Source organism: Tinamus guttatus, unplaced genomic scaffold (assembly GCF_059628265.1).
Source record: "Tinamus guttatus ecotype Peru unplaced genomic scaffold, ASM5962826v1 Tinamus_guttatus_pri_ptg000208l, whole genome shotgun sequence".
NCBI classification, from domain to species: domain Eukaryota; kingdom Metazoa; phylum Chordata; class Aves; order Tinamiformes; family Tinamidae; genus Tinamus; species Tinamus guttatus.
The window spans coordinates 364,211-383,599 of record NW_028288742.1 but is presented as its reverse complement, the minus strand read 5'-3'; the positions used below and the strand labels follow the sequence as shown (position 1 = coordinate 383,599).

Genomic DNA, 19,389 nt, shown 5'->3' with positions numbered 1-19,389 from the left:
AGTGGACATTAGATGCAGGAAGACTAGGAAATGAATGTCTTGTGACTGGCATAAAATAAGGAAAGAGGACAGAAAAGAATCGTTTGCGGGAGCTACAAATAGCATAGATACAGAATAGATACAGAATGATTTTTAGGAATTGGAGAAATTTGGAGGCTCAGAGAGCTTTTGTCCCAGATGCAGAAATGATCGGAAAATTTTGAACCAGGTAATGAGATACTATTTCCAGGTTTCTAAGAGATGCATTGAAGTTTCAAGTTAAGATGTAAGCAGAAAATAAGGAGGGAATTATAGGGACCAGCAGAAGAAGAAATTAAATCTGATTAAAAGCTTTGGCTGAACTGTGGGTAAACGTGCTTTGCGTAGCAAATGTTTTTAATCTGGCTATAGACAGACCTAGAAACATCAGAGGCAAAAGACTTTGGCTTGGAGTCAGCAATCCAGGCTCCTGAGATATGAACAGAAGAAAGGAGAGGGAAACAATGACATTTTAGCTAAACAGCTGTTCTTACTAGTTAGTGAAATACTAAATTTAAAAAATAGGTATGATTTTCACAGTAAGAGCCAAAAGCTTTTTATTTTTTTATTTTTTAATAAAGAAAATAAAAGAGGAATAGGCTGAAAAGAGAAAGGTTCTGGTAGAGCTAATACCCAATTTTAATGTTTTTTCCAAGTTAAAAGAAAGCCCACCAAAAACTCACAGAAATGTTTCTACAAGTCTAGGTAGAAAAATTTGAAATACTAGCTAATAATTAGATAAGAATATACCTTATTCGATCTTCTTTTTTTTTTTTTCTTCTATGGGTGAGTAGACAAATATTATTCAGGACTTTTTGCGGGTTTCCTGGTCCGTAGTTGCTTTATTTCTCATCTGGCTCCAGGGCTTGTGCAGTAGCTCTGCTCATAGAATATTGAGGCTGTATTTGATTTCGGAAAGAGATCCTTGAAGATGATGGTGATAGAGGACAGAAGCAAGAAATTAGTCCAGAGGAATATTGAAGCAGTACAGTGTAAGAATGGGGTACATGAAAAAAGGATGATGGTGTAACAGGGAAACTAGGAGAGTAGAAGCCCATGATTCAGGCGTTAGAAATGTCACTGTGACTGGTAACTTTAAAATCAAGAAAATAAGCCAGGACTTGATGTGTCAAGAGCATTTGCCTTAAATGCACCTGTATTTCATAGTTGCCAAGTCAAAGCTCACATAACAGGTGGTTACAGAAGCGCTTACAAGATTTATGCTATTCTCCAAGAGACAGAAGAGGCCTGAAAGTCATCCTGGCTGTTATTTTTGATCACATGGCTGGCTAGTGCTCAAAACTTTTTCCAAGGTTTTCAGGCCGAGATGGCATTTGGAGGTGAGCCAGGGAAAAACAATTTGAGGAGTATTTTTTTTCAAATACGGTCACCTGTGCTTAAATTTTCTATTGAGGAGAAGTTAAGAGAATACCTTTACTAAGTTTCCATTTATTTTACTTTCACTGTGTGTTTAATTTTTCAATATATATATATATTAGTGTGATTTAGCGGATAATCTCTGCCATTTCTGTAAATTCAAGTTGATGCTTTTTGTGGAAAGGCCTTAGCGGGCAGCTGAAAAGGGCATGGTTGAGTGCCAGCTCTAGGTAAGTATGTAGCGCAGCATTCGGAAGCATACCTGAATTAGTTTATTCTTACTAGTTCAGATAGCAATCGCAGTAAAGCCATGGAGACACATGTCAGGGAGAACTGTACAAATAGCCTAGACATTTAGAATGAAGCCTATGCCATTACTACCATAGTATAACCAGTAAATAAAATAGATCTGAGATGTATTTGCATATAGTGATGTTTCTTTTTTCAGAATAAAGGTATCTAATAATAATAATAGGTATCTAATAATAACAATTTTTCAGAATAAAGGTATCTAAAAAGCCATCTGCCCAGAAAGAGTGTAATTTCTCTAATTTTGTAACTTGTATAAATAACAGGCAACAGAACTGAGCAAAAATTGCTTAGGAGGATTAGGGCTTTAGTCAACAAGCAGTAATAAATCAAGCTAAATCGGGGAAGTCAGTTCCTCCAGGCAAAAGAAATTAAGAAGCTATTCTTGTTTTAAAATAAATGTTAAAGTCCTGATTAAAGACTTCATAAAAAGCTCATAATTTTCCTGAATTATTTTGTTAGTTAAAAGCTCCTAATCTTACAGTTGTCAAAAAAGCACAAACAGGTACTAAACCAGTAAATCTCCTGAAATACTCTCAAACCTATATCAAATACAGTAGCAGCAGAGTGTCTTTATGGCTTGCTGTAAAATTCACTCTTTCAGGTACCAAGCAAGGATAGCTGATGTATCACTGTTGCAAACTATTAAATGGATTCACTTTTCTTTTTGATTTACACGTTAATGTAATTCAAATCAAATGCAGAATAAGAGCCTGTTGGCTAATTATTGAAATTCGGATGAATTCAGAAGATAATTGCAAAAACATCCTTTTGTTCTGAAAGTCATCTGAAAGTCATCTGTATACATTTTGACTAAAATAAATCTCTAGCTCTAAAACAAAACACAGTATTTGTGTAATTTTGTGTAGAAAGCCAACTTATCTGGGGTGTGTACAACTGGTAGGGACTTCTGCAGTGTAAAGGGCAAGCATGGCTTTAAAATTAATTCACCAATCATCTACGGTTCAGAAATATGTATGATTTCTGGGTTTGCAGTTTCTTGCCATTGTTTTCTGGTAGCAAGTCAGTAAAATGTAATCTTTTTGTTTTAAAAATTATGTGTGTCTTGTCACATATCTCACACCGTTAGCTTTTCTTTCTGTTTATTTTTTTGTAGGGTGCTATCTCTGTTAATCCAACATCTCCTGTTGACATTTTAAAATTATGCTTCCTGCTCTGAATATGACCCTCAGTCTCTGAGGTGGTATTTAAGATTGCCAGGTTGTCTAGAGTCAGGCAGGAGATACTTGTGGTTACTTGTTCTGTGTTTTCTTTTCTTGCTTTTAGATGCTTTTATTTTCAATGACTTTTCCATCCTGTCCTTCAAGATCAACCTCAAAGACTTGGCAAAAAGATGAATTTAACTTGGCTAAGGTGGAGCAATCCTTCATTTCACACTTCACATGCTGCAGATCCTGGACTCCTCTGGGCCAATTACTTGTTTAGCCACAGAACACATCTGTCTGCTATATCATAATATTTTTGAAGTCATTAAACATCTCCAGGAAATAAATGTGAATCACACCATCCAACTTATTTAGTGATATATCCGCATACAATTTCCAAGTTTTCTTTTGCACCTGTTTCATAATGTGTCATTACAAGGGAGTTACCTCTGTAGCGGTCAGGGAATGCAGCCAAAGCAGCTCTTGGCAATCTCAGATAATTGGGCTTGTGCTAATGAAACAAAGCCTTATGCAACATGTCCTTTTCAGAAAAATGGTTTAGCATTTTTCTTCCATACTTGCATCTGTTTGAGAGAGATATTTATAAACCTTAGAGTTAGCCTGCTAAGTAAGACCTTCAAGGAAGAGGTGATACTTACATTATTTGGCATAGTAATTCACTATGATACTTGGGTAAGGGTGGGGAAGAAGAAACCTGTCTTCTTTTTTTCCCCAACAATGCCCAAGTGAAAATGGAGAGTTCGAAAGAAGTCAGAAACTGTGAAATGTTTGTGAAATGGATGAGATGATAGAAGGATGCTGAAAAAAATGAGATGGTGTTCTTAATTTTTATTAAGAACCAATTCAGGTCAGAAATAGACCAAGAAGTAAAGCTAAAGAATAAGAAATTTCTAGAATAATTACAGTGTTTATGCACTGATTTTTGTTTCTGTGTCATTGAAGTTTGCTCTTTAATCCAAAGCATTCTATCTAGGATTTTCTCTTAAGTCAAGGGGCAGACAATTAATTTCTGTATGTCACTTTTATTGCTGTTCACTTCAGAAAAATGTGATCCAACTTTTCCTTTGTTAAAAGTTACCTTTCAAGTGAAAACCTAAATTCATCTCTATCGAATCAGTAAAATTCCTGGGGTCTGCTTTTGGATGCATGACAAAAAGTGTAAAAATAATGATGATGACTGTGAGTATTTAGCATAGAGGCAGCAAAACAGAGAAATTTAACAGGCTTCTTTATGCGTCAGTGTTGCAGGAATTTTCACTACACAGAAATCACATTAATACAGCCTTAACTAAAATTATCCTTTTTAATCATGGCTCATTTCTGGTTCTGAAAACCAGTCACTACATCTAAAATAATCTTTTTTTTTTCTTTTTAATGAAGAATAGTTAGAAAATAAGTTATCTTTTAAAAATAATTCAGTCTATTACTTCACTGCCAATACAATATATTCATTAATGCTGCTTCTAGTTTTGCATAGGTAATTTCAATTTTAACGTCCTTGTCATATGAATTCAGTACTATGCCTTTCTCTGACATATGAACCAATCAAAATTAAAAAAATTCAAAAATAGTATCATAAAAAAACATTCTGTTAAGGTAAAAGTTCAGGTTTGCGCTAGATTTGTCCATATCAAGCAAGAGAATGATAATGTGAGAATCCATGCTAAGATTTACGGAGTTCTCTCTCATATGCATTAATTCTTTGCATTATTAACTAATATTAACTAAAAAATATCTATGCATTTTATTTTCAGGTTTTTTTGTAGTTGACTTTCTATCCATTGATTGCGCTCCCTGCCATGTTTTGTTTAAGACTATAGTGTGTAGCAACAGGGGATTGCAATTTTAATAGTAGCAAGAGATGTTCAAAGAAGTCATCAAATAAAGCATGTGTTAAGTTTACTAATTAGTTCAAACAGTAAAGAGTTTCCCTTTCAGGACGGGCTGTCTATAATGGGCTTAATTTATGCTTAAATATTTATGCCTTCACCTGTAGTTTATCCAGAATTTGTTATTTTTGCAATAGTGTATTTGAAGTGGATGAGACAATCAGGTTTATTGCTCTTTCATTTCAATCTAATAAATAACTCTGGAACTATATATTATTTATCTCTGTTCTTTAATGAATCAAAGTGAAATTAGCTAATGAAGATGCATGTTCAGCATTTTAATTCGTTCTACGCCACCTCCATAATTCTCTACTAATACCAACAGGAGAGAACACTTAATCCTAACAAAGCTTTTATTAATTCTTACCAAGATGATCTCTTCCTTTGTAGCAATAAGTTCACTAAAATTTGACATTGAGTAATCCTCAGCCTAAAGTAAAGGTTCAATAAATGGATAAGAAAAAATGAAAACTTGTACTTACATTATTAAAAGCCAACAGGTTGTACATCTTTATCAGCTGATGTAGACAAGCATTAGTAGTTAAGCAGTGTAAGAATAATTTGTTTCAATAATGTTACTTGACATCCAGGCATATTTGCAATATCTTGTCAGATGTATCACAAGTTTTAAAAATAGACCCATATTGCAGAATATAAGTAAATCTGAGGCTGGTCTATGCTATCCATTCCCAAATTGTATTTACGTATTTCAGTGTTACACTGAATCCACACACTACTGATTTACCCTGTCTGCTGTTCCATAAAGATTCTGTTTAGTAGTTTAATGCATCTCTTTTAAGATAAGCAATGAAAAGGTTGAAGAAACCGGTGAAAATACCTGACATTTTAGCAAAACAAGTGTGTTCCAATATATTTTTTTCCTGATTATGCACCAAACTTACGAGGCATAAATCTTGAGGCATATGGGAATGAAGTCAGAAAGATCCTGCCAAATAAATTTATATCTGAGAATAATCTTGGCATTTGCTTCCTAATCAACCATGATTTGTAGATGTTAATTGGAAGGTATAGTTGTACTTCCCAGGTGAACTAATTTATTACAGAAGAGAGAGTCCATAGGAAAAATTAAGGAAAAACTAGAAAAAATATGAGCTGATTTCAAAGGAGTTTGGTCTGGAGTTCTAGGGAGATGAGAGAACTTTATAGTATCTGGATATATGAACATCATCAGTCTTACTGCAATTCATATATAAAGTTATCATGGCCATATCGGACTATCATCCCCCAAATTTTTCTTTCTGTGGTGTTTCTAGAGAGGCATCTGTACTAAAAGTAATCATGCAGAAGATGAGAATAAGATATTATTTAAAAAGGACGAAAAGCGTGAAGGAGATACATACCCTTGGAGTTGCAGGCAGAGAGAAGAATGCTCAGTGCTAATCACTCCTTAGATAATAAATAATTCCATTATAATTAATTAATTCAGTTAAAGTAACTCCATTATGTAATGGCTCTTGATACTTTTGTAAAACTTAAGGAGCTACTACTATCGGAGAAGAACAAAAAGATGATCTGCTATCATCACTTGCAACAGGATAATGAAGATCATAGTCACTAAGTATCTGGACCTTGTGGTGGGGATATGTACTCAAGTGATTTTTGGATGACCCTAGCTTTCTGATAGAGGGGAGAAGAGTTGCAATTTTTTTATTTAAAGAAAGCCGTCCATCACTTGTATCCTAATAATTAAGCCCCCTTTAAGATTTCTCCTGTTTCTTCAAGCATATCTGAGAATTTATTACAAATTTTGGAGCTAGAGATCTTGTCAAGGGAAGTCCCAAAGCCTAAACGGTTTGTTTTTTCCAAGTTTTTGTTTTTTTCCAAGAGGACATAACAGCTGATTCATGTTCGGATTCTTGTGCTTCAGATCATTTCCTACAGAGCCATTCAGTACCCAAACAACTCCAATGCATGAGGTTATTCCCTCCCATATATGTGGATTTATTTGTCTCAAATACAGCCCAATTTTGCTTATTCTTAGTTGAGTGGATTCACAGTTAAATAGTTGTATTCTTTAGGAAATAGAAAGTTCAGTTGACTTCAGGATGAAAATTAATTTACTTTCAGGTGAGGATTTCACATTTATGAACATTGCAAGTATGTCCTAGCAAAGAGTTTCTAACATTAAAATGTGTTGGTAGTAGCTACTTTTGGCTTTGTAGCCAGACAATAAAAACACTGTATATGTAGCAAACAGGGAAGATACAATCTTGTTTGTACAGGACTCTTGGAATGTGTAATGATGAACAGTGAACAGACTTTAAATACTAGCAATTCTGCAGTATGTGGATGGAAAACTACCATAGCTAAAGTGTCACATTTCCCATTTGTTGTACACAACAAATATTTTCAAATACTTACTACAGGTGTAAAAAGTTAATTCACTGTTAGCACAGTACAGAGTTTAGTTAATTAATTTACTGTTGCCACTGTTATCAGGGACAGATTATGAATATCAAATGCATTTGTTTTAACCAAACTTACCCCCAGGTGGTCGTTGTTGTGAAGTGTTGGCTCAAGACAGATCCAAGCATTCAAGTTCCAAGAACAGCAGGATCCAAATCTGCTGCAAGGCAGAAGCAAGGCAAGGGAGACTTCATCCCTCAGCTGTGTTTCTTGGCCTACTCTTGTTGTATACCTTTCTAGTGACCATCAACAGAAAGTAGTACTGTTTATATTTACATGGTTATTCAGTAATTGATGTAGGATTAATAAAAATCTATATTCATTCATATAGATAGTAAAAACTTTGATATTATTTAGTTGCATACATGTATCCAAGCACAGAACTTGTCATCATTGGAGTGACAGGTTCTCTCTGGCAAGCTAATATAACGGCATTTATACTTCGAGATGTGGGAATGTTAACTAATAGATGAAAAGAAGCTACTTTTTTATATATGTATGTATATATGCATATATATGCCACCATTTCAGCAAGCATATTTCAAAAGAGATTTCCAAAAAAAATGGTTATGAAATTTCTGTATTACAGTTTCAGGAAAGTCACTAGAAGAAAGTGACCTGGGGAGCAGAACTGTTTTCATACACAATATTAGCCCTGAAAGAAGTAAGCCCTCTGTTTACTCACATAGAAAAGGTTTCATGTCTTCCAGGAAATCTGTTTAAAAACTATTTACAGTATTAGTATGCAAATTATATGCTACACACTAAATAGGAATCGTGCAGCAGAATACTATGACAGGCATGTCACTATTTGATTCATGGTAGTCCGGTTAAAAAAGCAACACAAAAAGAAAACACAGCTGGATGTAATTGTATCCAAACACATGCTAATTATGTTAATGGGGGCATGTGACTAAAATGCAATATTGTCCAGCAAAGATTTTCCCACAAATACTTTAAATAATTTTAGTAAAATATTCAAATAATGGAAGTTTTTTTTTTTTCATTTTAACTCAAAAGATGTTTGCTACTTATTCCTTAGTAATGACAGATGAAATGTGGCATCAGCAGAGAAACAATATATCTCATGTAGCCTTCAGTCATCTTAACAGATTTTCTTTGGTTAAGAAGCCAGCATGAATTTTGGTCCCGATTCCGTTAGGTGCTTCCAATGATTGAATTCAGGATCTATGTCCTGAGCTCCTGTTGTTACCACAGGTTGTCAGGGAACTGCTGTGTCCTTTAGGTGTCGTCCTGTTTGTCCAGGAGCTTCATGACATGTCCCTGTGTATATGTGCCTGCCACTGCTCTCCTGTCACCTTCCACCAGCTGTGCCCCTTCATCTGCCTTGACCAACGTCATAGATCTGTTCATACCAATTAAATGCTGGTGGACTTGAAATCTTACAGAATACGAGGCTTCAAAAGATTTTATTTTTTTCCCTAGGACATACTTTTAATAACCCATAACTGAAAACCCAAAAAACAGTTTGTGCCTTATGTAAGTGTGTCTACTATTTGAATTGCTGCATTCAAAGGTGTAGATATTATTAAAAGATCATGCCTTCTTCACTGCCAGCTTCTGGCATAATCCTGATGTAGATGCATTGTTTTCCTTTCAACTTTATATCTCAATATACTGTCCTGTGAAATTGCTTTCTGCCTTTAAGTTGACTGTCATGCAGGGTTGCATATTTTTCAACCCACCTTTTTCTTTGAGAGTTGAAAGATATTTTGAGTTAAAAGACTGTGCCTGTCTTTTCACAGGCACAAAGTGTGCTTCTCTAAATCTAGTTCAAAAGATGCAGTCTCAAGGATATTTTCTCAGTGCCTATTTTTATTCTTGATAAGGAAGGAAGAACAGTTTATGCTGCTAATGTAAAATGGTCAAAGCATGCATTCATGTATTATTTTAAAATAAACATTTATTTATAAATTTAAAGAATACAATTTAAAGAATTGATAGGTTATTTAATTTTTTTTGTATCATTAGTCTGTTTAATAATATATGTGTGAGAATATTCAGCCACAGATAGTCAAGGGTTTTACATTACTTTGAGGAGACATGACTTGTATCATTAGTGTGATAGTAAGTCCAGTTTAATTGTCTGGCAAGTAAATTCTAAATGTAGCTTCTCCTGCTGAAGAAATCTACTCCCACTAAAGATCTGCTTGCACTAGATAGTAGATTTCCTACCTCCGTCTCTTAGTGGGAAATCCACTCTTCTAAAATAAATTGGTAAAACTCACCTGAGAGTGTAATACTTACTTTTAGTTGATTCCAGCAATTGTCATAGAACATTTTTCTACACAAAATTCATATTTAGAGAGAGGTATGCGAATTAGAAGAAACTAGGGGATTTGTGTTTTGGGCTACAGGATAGTGAGAATGAGTCTTTGAAAGTGAAATAAGATGCTTTGGAGAGTCATTCTATTTAGACAACCAGTCTTATGTTGAGCCTGTTGAAGCCTGTTTTTCTTTTCTGGAGAAGCAAAGCCCAATATGCAATCTTATTTTCCTCTTTTTTTTAAAAAAGGTCGTCTTTAAGAAAGATACGCAGAAGCAGAGTCTCTTGAGGAGAGCCTGGGGTTCACAGCTGAAGAGAATATTGCACAGTTCTATTTATTTTGTCTCATTAAGTCATACTTTCTACTTAAAAACAAAACAGAAAGACGTGACATTTCTGTTGTCTTGAGAGTTTATTTTATTTCAGATTCATGGTGTTAGTAACTCTAAGCACGTGGGTTTCAGTGACTCACCCACAAATTCCCAAATACTGCTGATAACAATTTAACTGAAAATAGCATCACTATGTGCTATGAAGGCCTCACATAGTAAGCATTTGGATATCTTCTTCTTCTCTACACATTTCTCTTAGTATTTTCAGCATGAAAGCATGTCATAAAAGTCATCACGGGATCCTGCAAAACAGGCTCATTAGAAAAGAATATCTTACACTAAGCAACACAAAACAGTACTTAGATTCTGCGTTATTTAGGATGCAGCATATCTTCTTTAGGAGCTCTTGCAGAAGGATATCAAGTTACTATATGCCTCTCATTATCTGTCTTCTTCCCCTTACAAACCGGAGTATCTCAAAAAAAAATAAGAACCCCAGAAAACAACTAGTGAACAACTAATTCATTCTCAGATTTTATCCTTGTGCTTTCTTTTCATTTTCTTTTAATAGCCTGGATGCGTAAACACCACTGAAGTGGATATAAAAAAGTCTTCAAGAATGAGAAATCCACATAAAACGAGAAAGGTAACTTCTGTTAACTTCTTATATAAAAAGAGGAGGCTGGGGTAATTTACGCTGTGAAGCTCCATAGTTTCTTAAAATAATTTGTTCTTTCACTCAAATGAACAGATACATGAATGTATTGATTTCATAAGCTCTTAATTAATTGACTTAATATTAAGAAATTTGCAAATAAACTGCTATCACATAAGAAATGTTTTGGAGAAGTACACAGATATTATGAAAATATAATCTATTTTGCATACTTTATGTATGTTGTTTGGTAGATTGTGTAAAGCATGTTAAAATCTTTCTATCAATAGCTAAGGAAAATAATGAAGAATGCTCTATATTCTATATCAGCGGTACTCCTTGTGCTGTCGTGATATCCCTAGTTTACAGATATTTCCCAAATGGTTGGCCAGAAACTGTGAAAGTAATAGCCTTCCTCTAAAACAGGATCCAGATATGAACTATACAGGTTCTCTAAGGATTTATAAATAGTCTGGGCCATCGTTTTCTATCAAATTCTCTGTTCATAATAATGTACAATAATGTAGAATTTTAAAGTACTCTCTTTGATGCATATTCTAGTGTCAACCCACAAAAAAAAGATCTGTTTTAAAAAGGGAATTGGATTGACAGAAAATTTTAGCATAGTTTATTTACAGTAGTGAAAGCTCCAGATTATATGAATTTTTCAAGTACTAATCACAAATTTCAGAATCATCCAAATAATCTATTGTGATAGTGTACCTTTACACTTCCACCAAGTGAAAATTTCTTCCTTTCCTGAATGCCATTACAACTTACTGATGCCTTTCAGTCAACCCCCATATTTCCTATGTTGCTAATATAAAGAGAAAATAAAAATAAATACAGTGTTCTGTGGCATTATGAAACTGGGTCCTTCTGAGAGTCTTGATTTTAGGTCACAGTATAGAAGTACAGTTTTATCTGAGTACCTGGCTTGTTTACAGGTTCTTTACAAACAGATTGTATGGGCTAACTTTTTGAGTATGATGTAGAAAACCAGTACAATTACTATTGGTGTGTATGAAATAAATTGCCTGAAAGCAGCTTTTTTTCCCCATATTTTTTGCACAGTCTGTCTACGGCTTACAAAACGATATTCGAAGTCACAGCCCTACCCACACACCAGTACCAGAGACTAAGCCACCCACAGAAGATGAACTGCACCAAGAGGTTTGAAAAATAGCTCTGAGTGTATACTTTTATGTGCACCTTTTAAGAAAGTAGATATTAAGCCAAAATTATCAGGACTGGGAGGTATATTCAGAACAGATCTATTGAATGCTTAGTTCAGTAACAGTTAAAGGCTTTAGAAACAGTTGCCAGTGGATTCTTTGCACGGTTAAGCCCTTTAGTCTCTTTAGCAGTAGGTAGTTTACTCACTCCTTATTTCCACGCTTCAGTGTTAGGTTTGGGGGAATGGTTACATCTCACCATACACATATATGTGTTCACACACTTATGTACCATAAATACTTCATTGATCTCTCCTGAGGTGTTAGAATTGGGAGAAGCATTAGTAGCTTTACAAATCTAACAGAGAGACTAATTGGATTTCTTTTGATGAACCTGTCGGGAGAATGTTAGATTGACAACTTTTTTGTCTCTGAGAAATGTTTTCCAATGACAGGAATTCCATTTACTTTAGAATTATAATACTGAAATGTTGTCACTAAGATATACTTCTTTTCTGTGCCTTAGGATAAATAAAGGTTAAATTACAGCCCTAATAAAAGAGTTACAGAAACAGAGTTAAACAGTGAATTACTCATATCACTCCTTGCTTTCCTTTGTGCAGATTAAGCACTGGCAAATGCAATTAGACAGACATCGATTAAAAATGTCAAAAGTTGCAGAGAGGTAAGTGTATTGTCACATTTTCTGGTTTTTCAATTATACAGCTAATTATTGGGAAAATGTCAGAATAAAACAGCTGCAAAGAAGGAGAGACAAGGCAGCTCAGGTGTCACAGAAATAAGTGATGAGAGTCTATAAATATGAGCTATGATGTTCTTTTATTGATTACAGAGGCCCAGACATTCCTTGATATGTTTGCTAATAAATCCAAGAGTCATGGAAGGAACCTCTGATCAAGTGGTCCTGAGTTTCACCTTACATTTACAGGGGAATGAACAGGAAGATGCCTGAGATTACTGTTTTGGTATTTCAGAAGGGCAATAATACAGATAAAGCATTGGAAGTAATTAGGGGAGGAGCTCTGCCCTTGAAAATGGAGTGCTTCTGAGCTTCCTTCAGGTCAGGGAATGTAACACTGTTGGGACTTGCTCTCTGAATAGTATGAAAATATGCAAGGAAGGGAGTAGAAAACAAAAAAGGTGCCCCTTAGAAAGACTAACCACAGCTTACAAGAGAAAAATGATTGCTATGTGTTAAACATGAAAAAGTGATAATTGTAGAAAGTTAAGAGGTAGTAAAAGAAAGGAAATTAAACAGAAGTGGTTCTTCATAAATGAAGAACCGTATATACGAAGAACCATATATATATACCCCTCATATATGTGTATGTGTACATGGATATGCTTGTATATATGTATGCTGATGTGTATATATGGACTAACACACACAAGAGCACATATTCATATGGATTTATAAAGAGAACAGGTTATGTATTTGTTATATAATAAAGATAGAATATAGACTAAATATAAATAGGAACCAAAAGATGAATAATTGTCCTCAGTTCGCAATAATGTTGATGATAATGATGAAGAGGAGGGACAAAAGAGATGGAAAGTAAGAACAAGGGTATGAGAGGTGGTCACAAGTAAATTTTAAGTGTCTTCAAGTTAGCCAGACCAATGAATACTGAAGACTTGCAAAAACAAGATGTGTTTTTGAGTAGTGCCATTTGATTGGGGAATAATAAAAATATTAACTGTATTTAAAAATGGGAAACATATAGACCTTATAGCCATAGGTCCAGTGAATGTGGCTTAAATAGCATACAGTGTTTTAGAACAGATTTTAAAGGAAATAGTCATTTAAACCATAGGGATTTAAAACATGTTCCTTTATAAAAGCAAATGAACATGGAAGAGGATGTTTGATTTAATTCATTAGCATGTTAAGGAGCTCTAAATATTCCTTAATGAAAAGCTATTTAGAAGTATTAGAAAAGTTTGTAGTTTATTTCAGATCTTGTTAAGAAAGATCTGAACCAGCCTCCCTTCTCACAGGCAATTGAATCCCTGGCACTCTTAAACTGAGACTTGAGCAAATCCGTTTTAGCTTGAGTTTGTAGATGATGTCTGAGTGTGTGCACAGCTGGTTACCTGGCTCATTGGATGTAAGGTGACTTGTTAGCTGTGGTAACCTGATCAAGTTTCCTCACTCCCTCACACAACAATGTTTGATGCTTTTGTTTTCTTAGTTTATTAGCTTATACAGAGCAGTATTTGGAATATGATCCTTTCCTTGTGCCCCCTGATCCTTCCAATCCATGGATATCAGATGACACTACTTTTTGGGAACTGGAGGCCAGGTATATAATTTTATTTCTTCTTTCGGGTTAAAGTGGTATGGCTCAGGCTCCTTTGAAATATGAAGATTTCGGATAGAGGTGTATTTCGGTGTATCAGTAGGAAAGCAATGAAGGAAATGTGTATTCTTTTGGTCTTTCCAGCTTCACAGTTTTACAGTGTGGGAAAAGATACATATTAATAAATCTGTGCAATCTGGCAAAAAAAAAGAACAAAAGGCACCTTTTAAAATCTGGTAACAAGTCCCTAATCTTCTGCATAAGTGCATGCATATTACCTTTGTGCTGTGTAAGCACTGAAAACCTAGTTGCTGAATGCTGCATAAATGTGAGTGATTGAGAAGACAGAAATCTGCAGTTGAACTTTGGGACTTAATCTGAGTTATAAATGCAAAGTGTTAGAATACTGAAGTATTGCTGATTGGGGGTTTGCTGTTTTTTTCTTCTTTAGCAAAGAACCAGGACAGCAGAGGGTAAAGCGATGGGGATTTGGCATGGATGAAGCTTTGAAAGACCCTGTGGGAAGAGAGCAGTTCCTTAAATTCCTGGAGTCAGAATTCAGTTCTGAAAACTTAAGGTAAGTGTGAGAGACCTTACTTTTTTAAGAGCTCTGAGATAGATTTTTTTTGTCTGATACCATTCTTGCTGATTTTCAACACCTGCAAAAACTTTCCTTTGTCTTGTCCTTCAGAGTCCCTTCTCAGATTGCTGCATGCTCCCATGCTCAGTCTGAGAGCTGCTGTTGTAGTTAACAGAGATTCACAAGAAGCATATTCTCCCAGCCATGACTTTGGGTCAAAGTACTGTTGCAAAAGTTTTATTCTCAGCTGATTTTATTATACATCCTTAAAACGCTGACAAACTCAAAGCCTGATTGATATCTGTTATTAAGTTCAGTATTATGAGTGGAATTGACATGTAGAATGTCAGTAGAATTAGAATTAAGATTTAAAGTAAAAATCACAAACGTTCATGTTTGGCCAAGTTCTTGTTGATGTTTTGGTCTTTTGCAAATCTCCACCAGGATGTTTAAAAAAGTTTGCTACTGATTTCGATCAGACACAACAGAAATAGTGTGCCATCTACCTCTCAAATTCCTCACTAGCTGCATAATGAAAAGATACTGATGTGCATAAAGCTTACATCAAATATATGTATATGAACAGTTCATGAGGGAGAAATACTACCTGTTTAAAAAAATATGTAATTCATTTATGAATGTTTTGTTTCCACTGTTTTAAGGACAGTTAGAATCATTCCAGAGGAACTGATAACATTTCTATAGATCAGGCAGGCATCATGAAGAGCAAAATTTTGTACTCTATAATTTCCTCTTTTTTCCACCTTCTTGTCAGATGTAATCCATGACACTTTCCATTGACCAACATCAGAAAGAGAGTAAAATCCTATTTACACATATACTATAACTGAGAGAAGTCCAAACTCCTTTTCTTTATGCCAGGGCTCACTCCTAAGTGGTACAGCTTAGCCACGAGTAGTACAGTTATGCTTATGTAGCACTTTACAAGACATATTCAGTGTTGAGATGTTGATTCCTAAATTTTGGGTAATGGAACAGACCTCATTACTGTTATCTAAGATTGTCAGTAGCTGGAGATGGTTTGCTTGATGGTCTTCTGCAAGAGGGGAACTTTGCATCACAAATTAATATTAGATACTCTAGACCTAATGATTTTCCTACATGATTTTTTTGCCTTTTCAGCCATGGACATACAGCCTGAGCTATGTATATATGTTGATAAATTACTTCAGCAGTGGCAGGTGTAGATTTGTTTCTCATTAAGAAATTCAAGTAACTGCTAAAATCAAAAAACTTTTTAGTCAGAGTAACGTGAAAAAAAAAAAAAAAAGCAAAGGTAATTTTTTATTTACAAAACATCCTGGTAGTCCATTATGCAGAGCAGCTGTTCAAACATGAACCTATTTAGTCTAGTGTGTGCTGTGGTTTCTATGCTCTTTCTGTGATTAATTTGTCGCTCTGCCAACTAGGCTGTTACCCGCATAATCCCTAGCTCTTTCTTCTAATCCTATTTACAACCCTAACCACAGGCAGACTGCAAGTGACTGATCCAGAAAAATACCCTAGAGAAATGTGCTAGGAGCTGATTCCTTGACGTGCAGGCTACTATTCTGTCTCTCTCTCTCTCTCTCTCTAGATTTTTACATGTATAAAGTGCAATATCTGAACAACGGTGAATATGAAATTAAAGGTTGTCCTAGGGAAGGAACAGACAAAAGAACAAACTCACACAGCAACTGTTCTTTCTCTCGTGATTAACTGAAGAAAAACTGCCTCATAAGCTCATAATAACGTTCATGAATTTTCAAACTTTGGGTCAAGGAATCTACAGTTAGGTTCACATAAAAGTAGAAGTTTTAGGTTAGAAAGCGTGAATTTGTAAAGCCTGTGTGGAATTCAATGCATTACTAATCAGTGATAGAAATGAGAGCTTTTTGGACATGTTGCTTTAAAGCATTTTTTGTTAAATGAACATTAAATTTAAAAGACCATGTATTTTTTTGCTCAGCAATTAACCACACTGCAAGTTTTTTTCTTTTTTCTGGGGGGGAGGATTGTTTGCCTGTTTTTTGTTTGTTTGCTTGCTTATTTAACAGCCAGCTTCGAAAAGGATTTATTTCCATCCACCTCTTCTTGCTGCAGCAAAGCGACTTCAAGTCTGTATCTATTAGCTCTGGTCCTTTTTTTTAGGTCTAATCATGATAAAATTTACAGCATTCACCATCAAAACTATAACATGGTAAAAAGTTGAGACCCTGGATTCAAAGTAACAAATGCCATGCGCAGAATACACAAGGGGACTGCAGAGATAACAGAGAGATTCAGTATTAAGTTAGAAGTTTTATATCTCACGTTAATGAAAGAAATGCTGGGGATATAAAGCAATGGATAAAACTTACCACGTATACCATTTCTAGTCAAGTGTGATATTCTTATGTAGTTAACACTGCCAGTATTCGTCTTTCATTAACTTGAACTGAGAGCATCTAAGCTGACCGAGAACCTGATTTTTAGTGGATATGGAGCCTCTCTTAAGATGCAGAACAGGGATGAAGTTGCCTGAGTTATGCACTGGAACTAAGCACTGTGCAATCATTAGGGAGGCAAGCAAGGTTCACCTCCTTCCTTTGTCTCTCTCTGCTCTCTTCCTCTGCCTGTAAATTGTGATTAATCATATTTCATTCTGTCCAGGGTATTATAAAGAGTAGCAAAGGGATAAAACATATCCTTCTATTGGGAGAGGGAGCTGAGACATCTTCCTCTGAATCATCCCTAGTGAGTCTCTCAACCTGCTTGATCTTTTAATAGAGCCCTCTTGAAAAAAGTCTAATTCAGTCTGTAGGTTTGGTAGTTTCACTACAGTATTATTGCAATTTGCTAACACCCAAAATCCATTCACCTAACATATCCCATGAGAGTAATTTTCTTAATGTTACCATACAGCCTTTTTAGAAGGGCTACTTTGTACTCTGTTCATTACAAGAAGACAAATAGCTATGATTTGGATAACAAATTTGTAAAATTCCCACTGCTTATTACAAAAGCAGTGACCATTATTTAAAATACACAAGAATTAAATTTTAGCATGATCCAAGATCATGCTAAAGATAGACACTCAGAAAGGTGTTTTCACAGAGAGTGAGATAATGAATCTTACTGCAGTGTGGCATCTGGAGACCCATTTTCTTTCATGTCTGGAAAACCCAAAGTCCTCTCCATATCGTTCCTTGGCATGCTACAGAATTTGTTGTAAAGCTAATATTGATATGCTGTGTGTTTGTTCCCAAGTGGTCATTTTGCAGGAGCTGCAACCTATGAAGAGGTACATGGTTTCAGTCCTGCTAATTTGAAAGTGTGTCCAGGTCGTGTCATTATGTAATTCTGCAATAGGCGTGATGTCCAAGACAGCACAGCTCCTCCAGCTCAGGCTGCAAAAGCCTCCTAGGTTAATGAAGGGAGGGCTGGTAACAGGGCATTTTCTGTGGTGGGCTTTTGCTTTACGGTCCCTTGCCACTGATCCTCACTTACGAGCTTTTATAATGTGTGGGAAAGTTCAAGAGAAAGGGACTTTGAGTTATGACCGTTAGGGAAAAATAAGAGAGTGACTGAGAAGGTAGCTAGATTTGAGACATTTTTTCTGGAAAGTTTTCTGACCAACCCACTGCAAGCTGAGATTTTGTGAGGTGTTTAGTTTGGACTTGTAAACCAGTTGCTGTAAAAATGTTCCACACTGAAGATACGAGCTTCAAATTACATCTTGTAGAACAAATAAATAAAAAACCCACATTCACTGTTAATAGTTAGCCTGCAAAATATTTCGACCTTTAAAAATATTTCAACCTTAGTGCTTAGTTTTATGTTACTCATTTCATTACACCACAATAGAGCTTTATGGAGGGAGAAAGAACAGTAAAACGAGGTTACATTTTCAATTAATCCTGGTTCTTTTTTCTTTTCTTTTTTTTTTTTTTTCACTTTTTACTCTTTATTATTGATCGCCATTCTTGATGATTTTAAATCCAAGGCACTTCTGTCTTCATTGATGGGGCAGAAGGGAGTTCTGCATGTTATAAGTCACAAAGAACAATTAACTATAGCTGGTTCTGTTGCAAGCCTGAACAGAAGTGTTGCTAATGACACTTCCTCGCACAGTTTGAACACTGGTAATTTCTGTCCTTCAAATGCTGTTGATTATGAGCCACAGATTTTGCTTGCTTATAACTTTGCCAAAATTTAATACTTGAGGCTAAGATTGCCCATGCTTCAGACTCAAGCTGAAACTTCCAGAAATAAAACCATTTCTGCAGAACAGAAGGAACTAGTTGTAAAATTATTTTCTCTGACGTTTTCTTGAAGACCTTTAGCACTATGTTTTGAAGTTTGAAGTTGTATTTGGCAAGAAGGTGGACGGTAGGAGTCTGAGAGTGGTCTTTCCTCTCTTGAGAAAAATTTTAGCAGATTTTCTCTGTGGAGTTTGTTGGAGTTTGTTCTGTTAATGCAGAAAATGCAGGTGGGTCTGTCCTCCTTGGCTTTTTATATCAGAGGCACTGGGCACAAGGACCATGCAATTCCCCCTTTATTTTCTCCACACTCTACATAAAACCTCACGCATTTGTGGAGCATCGCTGCAGCCGCTCGCTCCTGCTGTGCTAAATTTAACTGATTAGCTTGATCTGGGATCTGCTGATTGCCGCATCTGACATTTAGGTCAGTTAATGGGACAGAAGCTGTGTTGCAGCTGTGGTGTTTATCTGGCAAGGCCACCCTCGCTTTGAAGGTAATCCAGCTGGAAGACATAATCCCCAGATGTCCTGTAACATGTGTCCTGCCGTGGCACACGGCTGGATGTGCGGCCATCGGATGCTCGG

General features: G+C 35.6%; 1 protein-coding gene across 6 annotated transcripts in view; it reads left to right on the top strand.

Moving 5' to 3' along the window:
- The window catches only part of RGS7 (regulator of G protein signaling 7), a 223,181-nt gene that overhangs the window by 169,617 nt on the left and 34,175 nt on the right, over positions 1–19,389 (top strand). For all 6 annotated transcript variants that reach the window (XM_088524153.1, XM_088524156.1, XM_088524155.1 and 3 more), the window contains exons 9-13: positions 10,398–10,472; positions 11,556–11,654; positions 12,280–12,341; positions 13,873–13,983; positions 14,432–14,557. In XM_088524153.1, the coding sequence (XP_088380279.1) occupies positions 10,398–10,472; positions 11,556–11,654; positions 12,280–12,341; positions 13,873–13,983; positions 14,432–14,557 (473 nt within the window). The remainder of the gene's footprint in view (positions 1–10,397; positions 10,473–11,555; positions 11,655–12,279; positions 12,342–13,872; positions 13,984–14,431; positions 14,558–19,389) is intronic.